This window comes from Hyperoodon ampullatus (genome assembly GCF_949752795.1).
Source record: "Hyperoodon ampullatus genome assembly, chromosome: 12".
Lineage (NCBI taxonomy): Eukaryota > Metazoa > Chordata > Mammalia > Artiodactyla > Ziphiidae > Hyperoodon > Hyperoodon ampullatus.
The window spans coordinates 25,898,675-25,912,224 of record NC_136925.1 but is presented as its reverse complement, the minus strand read 5'-3'; the positions used below and the strand labels follow the sequence as shown (position 1 = coordinate 25,912,224).

Genomic DNA, 13,550 nt, shown 5'->3' with positions numbered 1-13,550 from the left:
TCCTTCTTCTCCTCTTCCTCCTCGTTACATTCTTCTTCCTCCTTTCTTTCTTTCCTTCTTGAATAATCAAACTTATAACAGGACAGAGAATTAAAATCAAATTAGTTGCGAGGAGCACTAGAGTGATGATTTCTGCAAAAAATGTAAAAAATAAGATAAACAAAACCACTAATGAAGAACAATAGCTGCAAAAAAATATTGTTAGATAATATTTAAGAAAATAGATTGATTTGGATACATACAAGTTTTAGGTAGGCCTAGAAAAAATACAGTCGAAAATAATTCATACCAGAGTAGAAGACACAAGCAGGAAAAGTAAAATAAAAAGAAACTGTAAAGTGGAAAAGCATGAGATTGATAGCAGCCAGAATATAATGAAATTGGCTGTTCTCTTCAACCATTATCAGGAACTTGGGATAGAGTAAAAGAATGGTGTAACAGGGAACTGTCACACTTACTTTTGCTGTATTATGTTTTGTACTGTATCACTTTAAACACATTCATATCTCTTTGTAAATAGATATACCCTCAATTATATATCATGTAATAAAGTGGCTTTCAAAAAAGTTTTAATGTATTTATTAAAAGCAATTCATAGGGCTTCCCTGGCAGTGCAGTGGTTGGGAGTCCACCTGCCGATTCAAGGGACGCGGGTTCGTGCCCCGGTCCTGGAAGATCCCACATGCCGCGGAGCGGCTGGACCCGTGAGCCATGGCCGCTGAGCCTGCGCGTCCGGAGCCTGTGCTCCGCAACGGGAGAGGCCACAACAGTGAGAGGCCCACGTACCGCAAAAAAAAAAAAAAAAAAATAGTAATTCATAGATGCACGTTGTATATCTGTACTTTGGTATATTTATACACAAACACTCACATGTGAAACAAACATTTTATGAAACCATATCACTATATGCAGTAAACTCAATTTTTATGGTTTCATTTATTTTTTAAAAACTTTGGTTGTAACACATTATACTCATTTTATGATGACGAGAAATGGTGGTGTACTGGAAAAGGACTTGGGGGTTAAAAATGCAGTGTAGTCACATAGTAAGAACACAGCTGGCATTCAGTAATGTAAGTTTATTCTAATGGGAATTCTGAATATACATTATTAATGTCCTGCTTCAAGGCAAACCTCATGTCTCCTCTTCCTTTAATATTCTTTCTATTAACAATGTTCCTCTTAGTAAACAACCTGCATGTTATTTAAATAAATGCTATACTGCCTCTGAAAAGTAAACTGAATCTTTGGAATTCCAGAATGTTATAATATACAGAACAATATTTTAAACATTGTGTAGATATTTAGGAAGAGGAACTAATGAGCTTACTTAGCCACATAGTTATATATGTAAATATCAGTATATGTTATTACATAATTTAAGAATCATTCATATGTGTTCATGATACATATAATAGTATATAAATTAAAATTATTTATCTAACTGAGGGACTACATTCATCTCATATTATAAGGAAATATAGTTACAGTATATTGAATAAAAAATTTAGACAGTCTCTGTTTAATATAAATTAATAGAAAGAATATTCATGTTGTAAAGAATGTAAATAGATAACTGTGAAAATTATAAAGATAGCCATAACACAAGGATTTGGACTAAATCAACGTTTCAAAAAATTGTTGAGTGGTATTACAATATTTTTGTGATTGAAATACAACATGATTCTCTATTTATAATAAAACATGTTCCAAGGTCAAAGAAAATGTACACCACTGAAAAGCTTATTCTGATGACATGTAAAGGAGGTTTTGGTCATTAACAAATGTGTATACACACACATGTATATCTTATTCTTAATAAGAGTTTATTTTCATTATTGAAAAGGTCTGATTGTGGGCTATAGCTATCCCATACTTCCTTATGAATCATTTCTATAAATAGTTCATCATTAAAGTGAGACTATAGTCACATATTTGACCTTATAAATAGGTAGCCTTTAGCTCTAGATTCATGGAAAATGGAGATGGAGTCAGATTACTTGATAGACCACATGAGAAAGTATGTGTTTTTTTCTAAAACAATCAAAATATTAATTTCCCCACCACCCAAAATAGAAGAGATTGCTTCATCTGTATTTTTCTGTCAACTTAATAGGTAATATTTTAAAAAGAACGTGTGTTGTTGGACCTCTTCCCATTTTGGTAATTATTTCATTTTTTTTTTACAATGATACGTTCCTTCTAAATGACTTAACCTTAATGTCTTTCTGTTTAGCTGGTGTATATAAAATAGAGAGTATAAATTATGGAAATTGGTCATTTCTAAATGATTGAAATTGAATAAAATCTGTCAATATTTAAAAGCCTAACATTTGCCAGCATTTATTATAGACAGCCCTGGAATTCCACATTGAAATGACAATTTATGTTCCTGCCAAAGCTTCAGAGGAATTGATCTCAGGCTAGCTGTACAGCAGCTTCATCTAAGGACCATTTGAAAAATAATGATGCCTGAATCTGATCTCAGGATCAGAGTATTCTGGAATGAGTCCCAGGCATCAGTAAGTCTAATACAGACAAACTAAATATAGGATAATAATAAATATACATATATATATATATGTATTTCTTACCATGTCACAAGAGTGGTTTTAAGTATTTAACATGTATTTATATACTGATTTCCAGAACAATTCTATTTATGAAGTATGCACTCTGATTAAAGCTATTTTAAAGCTGAGAAAACTGATGCTCAAGAAGTTTGTTTCCTTGTTCAAGATTGCACAATTTGCAAATAAACGCTGGAACCTAGGTGCACACCCAGTAGACTAGCTCATGAGCCCATGCTCTTCAGTCCTTGGGTCTACTGCTTCTCCAAACGTCCTGCCTTCAAGGAGCATCAGAATAGCTGAGGAGATAAACAACTATGAAATAATTAAACATTACATTGTATAATACTATCAGCAAGAGAAATAGGATTTGGGGGAAAAAATAATAAAATAATTCTGTATTAGCCGAAGCAGAGGAAGAATGATTCAGTGAGTTGTAACTTTTTTGTGGAGGCCACTAGAGAGAAAATCATGGATCCAATCTTGAACCTGGCTCTGTTATTATTTAAGATAATAGGAGAGGACTATAGTTATTTATAAGCATCTGGTCAAATATATCAGTAGTACTTCCACAGAATGGAATACAACACAGCTGATTAAAGAGTGATACAGATATGTATATGTTGAATGATACAAGTTATAAAATACAAGACAAATGAAAAACATCACGGTTTTGAACTATTAGAATAATATCATCCCTGTTTTTAAAATATGCATACTTTCATATATATCTAGACTCTTTCAGTGAGGATACCAAAGAAACTACTAAAAGTAGTTGCTTTAGGGAAGGGTAACTTTGTAACATGGGAACCAGGTTCAGAGAAAGTCTCCCTTTTCACTATATTCTCTTTTGTACTGTTTGAATTTTGTTGCATATAGTATGCGTTTGCCATTTAAAAAAAAGTAATTTTAAAAATCTCTGCTCAGATTGACCTCTTCTGGTATCTGCAGGTTCTAGGACTCCTACCTATTGAGTAGATCCCTAAGAGTCTTTTCATCATTATGGCCCATCATGGATTCTCAACAAATGCTAAGTGTGTGACTTAGCTTTCCTGCTTCTAGTGCCTGCTCTCAAGAAGTGCCAGCACCCAGAATTATTGCAGCGTAGTTGAAAAAAATAGGGATTAGAATTTGAAAAACGTGATTGAATCAAAAATCTGCCCCTTTCTGAGTGGATGCTACTTAATTTCTGTAACCCTTAGCTTTTCCACCAATAAATAGAACGACACTACCTACCTGCACGGTTGCAGTAGGGAAGAAAGGAGGTATTTATTTATTTATTTATTTACTTACTTACTTATTTACTTATAGCAAACTGTAAGTTTCTATAGAAATGCCACCATGCCCTGCATCGAGTAAATGCCAAACAAACATTTGTTGAGTAGAACTGAGCTAGTAAAAAGTATTAACTGTTGATTGAAAAGATAGGTGACATGTATGACTCAATATCAAGAGCTCCTTAACCCTGCTGGACTGTCATTTAGTTATTCCTCTGTGGGTAAGACTGGTGTGAATAGTACAGCTAGTTCTGGGCAGCTGCCTAATTTATACCTACTGTTTTTACAATATTCTATTTTATTTACATCGATAGTTACAATTACATTGTAATTCTATGAAAATGCAAATGCACCTGGAGTTACAAATTAATGGCTTCATCAATTCACATTTTAGTCAGTACTTAAGCAGAAATGAGCAGGAGTCCAGATATCTTTTTAGAACCAATTGCCACAGTGGCTTTCTCCACAACCGTCAGCTCTTTGCTCTTTAAAGCACTTTACGTAGACTTTCCAGGAAGTGCGAAATCCTCTTGTAATTAATTAAACATCCAAACAATTGGTTACTAATCATCTGATGATGACAGAGGAAACTTTATTTTCAGAAAGCTGTATTAGCAGATCATTTTTGCAAAGATGTTGTGACTGTTGCTTTAAAGAACAACGCTATCCTTAGTTGATCAAGTAGCAGAGTAGTGACATTTGTTGTTCTGTGAGGAGTGTTATTACCCTACTGAAACGATATTGACTTTACTCACAGTATATATTTGACTGGCACCCCAATCACGATGCTTTCTTTTTCCTGCTTTGTCAGTTCAATATCATTCATTTTTTGTTACAGAACTTTCAGATCTTATTTTTTTAGCTCTTATTCAAGTTGTCTTTTCAGTAATTGTTCTTAAATATATTTAGAAATCCATTCTGTGATATGTCTTATGTATTATATTGTGTATTTTACATTTTTGAATAAAACATCATCATTCTAATTGGTAGGTGGTAGCTGGCAATGCAAAAAGCATAATTTAATTTTGAGAAAGATCAATTCATTTCCCACTGGTTTTTTCAACTGCTTATTATAGAATGAGATTTATGTTTGTTTTAGCCACAAATCATGTTTCTCTCCAACCAAAAACAATTTGACAGGTACGTATTGCAAAAGGATTGCTCATAATTCCTGCAGACTCAATTGCCCTTAATTCCTGTGCTTTAATTTTTAGATAAAATTTTATATTTATTGCTCATGATATTATTACTGACCCTTTTTTGTTCACAGCCAGGAAATTGAAGTTTAGTGAAATCACGTTAGAACATTTTACATATTCCTAAATACCCTAAAAATTGAATTGATAAGTTACATGATTCTCCACTGGATCATGTATACTTTTGGTCTACTCTTTTGTTATTGGAATAAATTTACATGTGTTTTTATACGTTTGTCCTGTAGTGCAAAAATGAAACACCTATGGGGAAGAGTAAGAAGGCTAAAAGTTGTGTATTATAAAATCCTAAACTCCTAATAATACACACATTTGTTATTTCAAAGGATGACAAAAATGAACTCCATACTATAAAGCAAGAAAAGTGTTCAGTAAAAGTCTGTTATTCTATAATTGTCAGATTTGCATTTGATTGTGATCTAAAGATTTCTTCATTTTCACTTTTTGTATTTACCTAATGGAAATCTAACAAGTGTCAATGGATGTAACAATTTGAGGTGTGTGGTAAAAGGTCATTTCATACTTGTTGACCTATCTTTCTTGATTGTATTATTTAGAAATACAAATAATATTTTTCCACTCACCATTCTTTGTTGAAATTTAGTGGGAGAATTTGTGTAGTGAAAATAATGACTAGTATAAATAAATTACTTTTAAAATCCAAAATCAAATTCATGAACTCCATTGAAGTATTACCACACACACAAAAACAAATTCTTCCAAATGTATGATGGAGAGTTCTTTTCTATAAGGCATTGTGTTTTGAGTCTTAATCAAGATAAAAATTCCTTGATTCCATGTTATTTCAACATAAATTTCAACATATCGCATTATTAAACTATCCTATCACTAACCTTTTTTCATAGACTTTGTTAAAATTCCAGTAAGTCTATTCTTTCTTTACTGTATGTATTAGTTTTCTATTGCTACCATAAATAGTTACCACAAAAACTTCAAAAAACACTCATTTCTTATCTCCCAGTTCTGTGGGTCAGAGGTCTGGGCACAGCGGGGCTCAGCTGGAGCCTCAATTGCCAGCGTCTTGGGCTGAAGTCAAGTTGTCAGATGGGCTGGGCTCTTATCTGGAGCCTCTGGGGAAGATCCACTTCCAACCTCATTGATGTCAGAATTCCAGGCCTTTGTGCTGGTAGCATTGAGGTCTCCATTTCTCTGCCTCTGTCACCTAGGGCATGTCTTTGATCCTTAAAGGCTGCCCCCATACCTGATGTTCCCCACATGACTCCTCCAGCAGTGGCAGGTTGATTCCTTCTCATGCTTCAGATCTCTCTGGATTCACCTCTCGCAACATCTGTCTAGCCCTGGCTGGAGAAATCTCTCTGCTCGTAAGGACTGATGTGATTAGATTGGGCCCGCTTGAAAAAGTCCAAGATAATATTTTTATTGTAAGGTCTATCACCTTAATTACATCTGCAGTGTCCCTTTTGCCTTGTTATGTTGCACATTCATACATTCCAGAGATTAGAGTATGGAGTTTGGAGGGCCATTCGCTTACTATACTATGTTTTAAAATTGTCTTTTTCCTCACTTTGTGCTAGGAAATGTCTCCATACATATAGGTAAGCTTAACATTTTGGGGGGCATAGGGTGAGGGAGAATGGAGCCCTTATGACTACATTTCATCTTGTAACTTAAATATAATTTTTGTACTTGGATTTCAATTAAAAATTGATTAAGATAAAAAATCATGCATGAGTGCTTGAAGCTCAAAATCTCGAAAATGTTGACTAGTTCAGGTCTGTACATAAACCCACCATTCTTACTGATTATTTTTTAGTTCAAAGCCTCATACTAAACGATCCTAGCCCACAAATTTACATTTTAGCCTGTTATTTGACTTTTGCTTTTCTGTTGCATCAACTTTGTTTTTATACTGTTGAGATTTACCACTTTAAACCACAGAAACCATTTCTGTATTTCCTAAGATCGTCTTTCACTGTCATTTGTATAGATTCCAGATATGTCCCTAATAATTCTTGAAAATATTTAAGGGCAAAACGTTCCATCTGTTTCTTCAGTTGAAATTAATTTTTATATCTGAATATTTCTAGAAACTTAGGTGAGAAATTAATGTTAATCATTTTTTAGAAACCCTACTATAAATTCACGTTTAAAAGCTTGCCTCTCTGAATTTGTTTTCTTACATTTTCCAATGCAGGGAATTTACTATTGTCGGTTACTATTTATTAGCTTCACATTAATTCTAATTACAAAAGATTTTATTTAACTTTGATAATTATGAAAGTTATAAATGTCATAATACCTTATGGGTTGTTAAATATGTATGTGATTCAATTAGTTGTATGCATATTCTTTTCAAAATGAACTTCAGATTGTAGTTAATTGAATATTTTGGTGTAGAGCATATTCTTAGTGAAATTGTTACAGTGGGATTAATTTAGCAGATCAAATATATTAACCATAGAAATCAATGTTTTTTAATATTTCTTTCAATTTTACTTTTATGTATAACTATCTGCAAATCATGACTGTTAGAATCTGATTAGCTTAGAGATATTTTTGTTTATAAACTGTATATCTTATGAGTTATATATTCTCTATGCCTGAGATATTGAAACTCAAGGGAAAATATTATCAATTTTTATGTACCAAAGTGCTGTATTTGAAGGACATAGGTAGGGAAAGATTTTTCCTATCATGCAGTTTATCTATTCTCAAGGGCCATGTGCTAGTACTTCTGTTTCTGACTCTTTTAAATGTGTGGCTTGATACAGTATTAGCAAGGGATAAATTTTTAAAAATAAGAAATACACAGGAAATCAGGAGTATAGTCACTGACAGATATGGCTCTTTGTACAAAAGAGGGAAAATACATCATAGAGTACTGCATTGCTAGTGCTGTGTTATGGGCTTCAAAATACTGTACATTTCAGATGTGTTTTTTGGTATCTTTCCCCCCATTTCCCAATTACCATCATTTTATTGGTAAAAGTTCTTTTTCCAGGATGAGATAATGAGTTTAATGTTAATGTGTAACTTGCAGAAATCATATCTCATTTTATACTTAGATCTTGCTGCAACATATTAGAACTAAATGAGGTACATTTATACCCCAAGTCTCTGCCACATTTTGGAGAATTCAGTGTCTCATCTCTCTCATCTTGCTGTTTAGGGATAGGAACTAAGCAAAGTGTTTTATAGTTTGACTTACACTGAAAATCACATTAAGCTATGTGTGTTGTTTAAAGAAGACCTAGAGATTGGCACCTACTAGTGCTCCCACCTATTTCCATTTAACCTGTTTCCAAATGGCACACCTCATGCTGTAAACCCTGATTGGAGACCCAGCAGCCTTACTGAGTAATTTATGTATTGACTATTGCAGTATTCTCACCTGTGCTGCATTCTGTTTTTTACTAATTAAAATTAAAATACAGATTTTATGAATGGCGTTAAGTAAATTAGACTATTAGAGATTACTGGCTAAGTAGACTCTCATCTCACCATTGGCTGGGGAGTGTGTTTCCCAGGGCTATGGCTTGGGGATGCAGCTTCTTAAATCACACATTTGGCTGAGATGCTAAAAATGTTATGGGTGGAGAGATAAATTACTTTAGAAACAAGTTCTTCTTCACTGCATGTACCCAGGTTTTAAAAGTCGTGGCAAAAATAAGATTCCTTATTAGAAACTGGCTTCATTGGAAACATATCAGAAACGCATTTAGTCTGTAAACACAGTCTGTTGAGTACTTCAGCTGCATGCCCCTAAAGGGAAAGTTGTTCCACTTAATCCGCCCTCGTTATGCTTTTGTTAGTAATCTGAGAGGAAATGGGAGTCATGCAACTTCCAGGTCCTTCCCTCAAAATCGTCAAGCCAGACAACAGTGACAAAAGTTTTTTCTAGACATTGATATAAGAAAATATTAAGAAGTAGAAGAAACAAAATAAAGCCAAAGGGATAAACATCAGAAGCTTGCTTAAACAGCTTTAGACCCATATAATTGCTTTTCTGTCAGCAGGATTATTAACAATTTTGGACATCTGAAAATTAAATTAACAGCCTGAAAACATTTTACAGAATGAGCTAGAGCATGATACATGAAACATAATGACCCCACTGAAATTCAGCCAAGCCAATGCAGCTACTCATTTAGACAGAGAAGATAACTAGTTAATCGTCACTGAACAAATTAGACAGAGCAAATTAGTTTGCTACATTCCACAGTCTTAGCTACCAAAAAGAGTATATGCCACTAATTAGGATGAAAGAACTCTAGCATGTTATTATCTGTATATATAGAGAAAGCAAAACTGTAGCTTGAATTGCTTCTATCAAAGCTTGAAGTCTAGGTTACGTAGGGATAAATTACATGTGGAAGAGTCTGTGTGTGTATGTGTGATCACGCACATGTTTAAGTAACAGAAGCCTTAGCATTTTCTTGCACCTTAACCTAATGAAGTGTAAAACACCCACACGCACACCCATGCACAGACACACACGTGAAATGTAAAAACTTTCTTTAAAAGTTTGATTCCTTTAATTGAAAATGAAAGTAGCCATTTAATATACTTTATCTGGCACAGTATTAAGTTATTTGCTTCTTGTAAAAAGTGTATTGCTGTTGCATGTGAAATAAATATTTGGACTTAGAAATCATATTTTGTAGCCTTAATTAGCATTCCTTTGCTTAATTGTCATTCTCAGCCCCATCATTTCCATTTTTCACTAACTTGAACAATGCTATCTTCTGCTGTTTGCACTTTAATTTAAATTTCTATTAAGGTTTATGAACAGTAATAAGGTCCTGTTTGAATATTCATTAGCTTCTGAATTGTGAGCTATGAAAAGGTGCTTTCTTTTACCTTAATGAAACTGGCACAGCATGGGACTGATCAGTTGTGACATTTGATTTGAGGCATCCAGTGAATTTTCTCATTGTTTATTGACACATCTTGTCCAAACAGCTCCCTCGCAAGTGAGCGGAGTAATGAAGGAGAGAGTGCTGCAGCGGAGTGTGGAGCTTTCCTGGCAGGAACCGGAGCATCCCAATGGAGTCATCACCGAATATGAAATCAAGTATTACGAGAAAGTAAGTGCTAAGAACACTTATGTACAACCATGTACGATGCTCGGTGTGTCTTGTGTCATCCTTCTGCACTGTCGACTAAAGCTGGTCATTATAACAGCTATTTGGAGGTACTTCAAAATAGATAGTTAATTTTAGCCACTTTTAATAACCCTCTCCCTGAATCTCTGGTTCATTATTATAATGATAGTTTCTGTGTATTAAGTTTTTGTGTTACACAGATGAAAATATTCCACTAGTATGTTTAGGTATTCAAGTTTTGATGTCCTAATGATTAGATGTAGGATGTTTAGTACCACAGAAACCACAGAACCCAATGTGGTATTTTTTTCCCCTCTGTGTTTTTGAAAATGTTTCTTTTAGGGTGTCTGTTTGAGCCCTTGATGATTTATTTTATGTATGTGGTTTCGGTGATAATGACGTGACCTCAAGTAATTTTGTAATTTGAAAAAAATAAGAATATTTTCTGTAATAAATGTGTAGTGTTCTCCAAACTTCAGAGTCAGGTGATAATATTTCACCCCTTTAAATTCCTCCTGAAATTTATTTCATAGATGTTATACTAATTATGTCTACTACTTCTTTATACCCTTCTCTCCATGAAAAAAATAGCATGGCTAAAACTCAAGTACTGCCCCTTTAATCCCCTATAAGGGCTAAATTTTAGTAAATAATGACATATCTCAGTGTATGAGTGCATTTATTTCTGACCCATCTAGAGAAAGATAGACAGACAGACAGACACAACCCTGTTCACAAATTATTTTCTAGGCTCTACCTCTCAGAAAGACCTGATTCAAGGTTTGAAACATGGAAACTATTATTATTACTAATCGTAATAATAATAATAAGTGTTACTATTGTTGACTTAATTAGCTGAAGTACTCTAATATAAATAACCATTTTAACCATTTAGACAGAATTTCAAAATGGAAACATAAAGCTTTGGAAATATTTGGGGACTGAATAGACTTGATTGACTCATTTAAATGCATACAGTGTCTTGGCAATAGACACTTTTTTTTCACTTTGATGGAAAAACAGATAGTTTAAGATTATTTCAACGTTCAGATTGAGTTTACAATATTTTTACTTATTATTTCCTTTATGAATGCGTAACTTCCATAGCCAAAGTTACATTTTAAATACCTCATTTTTGTACCAGAGAATATATTTCTTGTCTCAGCAAATGTATTTCTAAGGGGATCCTTTTTTTTACTGTTGGGTTTGTTATGTCTGTTTTCCAGTGAACTCTGACAGTTATAAGTCCCTTCTGAAATTTCATCAGGTTTCAAAAGCAATGAAATACATTTTAAAAATATAAGTTAGGTGGTAAGTGAGAGTAAAGTTTCTTACAATGCAACACAATATTTTGCAAATCCTTTCTCTGGAATAAATTTGTTCAAATAGTTACTTTTCGATTTTACATGACAGAAACAGTGTATCTACATTCACTGAATTTTACAAATTACAAAATAATCTTACAAATAATACTATTGCTTTATAATGTATGTAAGCCTGTGGTCTAATGTTTATATCATTATGTCTTCTAATATCAGTTATGCCTAGTTCTTTTATTTGAGATAAATATATATTTATAATATCAACTCTCAGTTTTATAAGTGATTACAATGAAGACAATTACAAGTCAGCTTCACTAAATCCAGTTTAAGTATACATTTATTTACGCTTTTTCAAATATCATCGTGAAGGTAAATCAAACAACCAAACCAACATTTTCAGATTTCACTGAATAGTTTTATTTCTAGACACAGTTGAGCGCAGGTATTTATTATTGAACAAGTAAGAACCCATCTAGAATTGTATATTTTGATGAGTAGTTTTTATAACTTTTTTCATAAACAACACATTAGAATCATATCAACTAAACTTTACATTTTTATTCATTTAACTATTGTTTTGATGGAGTGTTTTATATTCTTGATTTTTTAATTATTCCATTCTTAAGCTTATCATATGTAATATGATGAACACACTTTTAAACTCTACAAGCCTCAGTTTTCATATCTGAAAAATGGGGAAATTGAACGGAGATGTTTAAAATATTGCCAAATCATAAATTATATGATAATTTAAGTTTTATATTTGACATTAACTTTTATATTAATAGTTTTAACTTCAAATGCTATTTTGTGAAATGGTTTTTTGTTTTGTTTTGTTTTTGCGGTACGCGGGCCTCTCACCGTTGTGGCCTCTCCCGTTACGGAGCACAGGCTCCGGACGCGCAGGCTCAGCGGCCATGGCTCACGGGGCCCAGCCGCTCCGCGGCACGTGGGATCTTCCCGGATCGGGGCACGAACCCGTGTCCCCTGCATCGGCAGGCGGACTCTCAACCACTGCGCCACCAGGGCAGCCCGTAAAACTGGTTTTATTCTGTGAGAAATACATTTTTTTTTTAGCCGCACCGTGTGGCATGCACGACCAGGGATCGAACCCGTGCCCCCTGCAATGGAAGCACAGAGTCTTAACCACCGGACCACCAGGGAAGTCCCCTGAGAAATGCAATTTTTAATGAAAACAATTGATATGTCACTATCCTGGTGGTATTAGCTAAGTTTCTTGATTTTATAGATTTCTTTATTTTTAGCCTGTGGCTTTTTGCTTGTTGAATAACATTCAGGAACAGTATTAAGAGAACCACATTACGAAGTGAAGACCTCTGCTAAACTGTAGATTTTACAAGTGTACTTATGTTTTGGTCAAAAGGACCTTTGATTATATTTATGGCTAAATAGTTCTTGCCACTGTGCCCTCTACCAACAAAGCAAAGGCTCAAAACATCATAAATGTTTTAAAAAAATTATTTCTCTTTGAAATTTATAGAACAAAGGCATGTGCTCACATTTACATTTTATATTATCTGAGAAACAACTCAGTGTTCCAATATTCCACAGGGTACAATGTAGCCTTTATAAAAACAATGCAGCAAATTGAAATAAATTGCAAGAATTGGCTGTCAAATTGCCTGGTTGCAATCACAATTAAATATTCCCTGTATTGTTTCTAGGATCAAAGGGAGCGGACCTACTCGACATTAAAAACCAAGTCCACTTCGGCTTCCATTAACAACCTGAAGCCAGGAACAGTGTATGTTTTCCAGATTCGGGCTTTTACTGCTGCTGGTTATGGAAATTACAGTCCCAGACTTGACGTTGCTACACTAGAGGAAGCTACAGGTAAAATGTTTGAAGGTAATTACCATCTTTGGTTTGGATTCTTACTCTCTATAACTCTGGCATATTTTCTTTTCAGTACTGGGGGCGATGATTTAGTTCAAGATGATTTTTACTTTTAAAGGTGAATGTCTATGCATATGTATATATATATTCTTTGTAAAGGTTATTCAGAATAATAATTTAAAATTTCCAGTTTTGTTTTGTGATGTTATACCCTTGTGACTTA

At 33.8% G+C, this 13,550-nt stretch overlaps 1 protein-coding gene across 6 annotated transcripts in view; it reads left to right on the top strand.

Moving 5' to 3' along the window:
* EPHA7 (EPH receptor A7) overlaps positions 1-13,550 on the top strand; it is a gene marked incomplete at both ends in the record, with an annotated part of 164,618 nt that overhangs the window by 124,510 nt on the left and 26,558 nt on the right. For 3 of the 6 annotated variants that reach the window (XM_079716484.1, XM_079716483.1, XM_079716486.1), the window contains 2 exons: positions 10,006-10,130; positions 13,156-13,324. In XM_079716484.1, coding sequence (XP_079572610.1) covers positions 10,006-10,130; positions 13,156-13,324 — 294 coding nt within the window. Of the gene's footprint in view, positions 1-10,005; positions 10,131-13,155; positions 13,340-13,550 lie in introns of all 6 variants that reach the window. The other 3 variants (XM_079716482.1, XM_079716481.1, XM_079716485.1) reach the window with 1 other exon arrangement.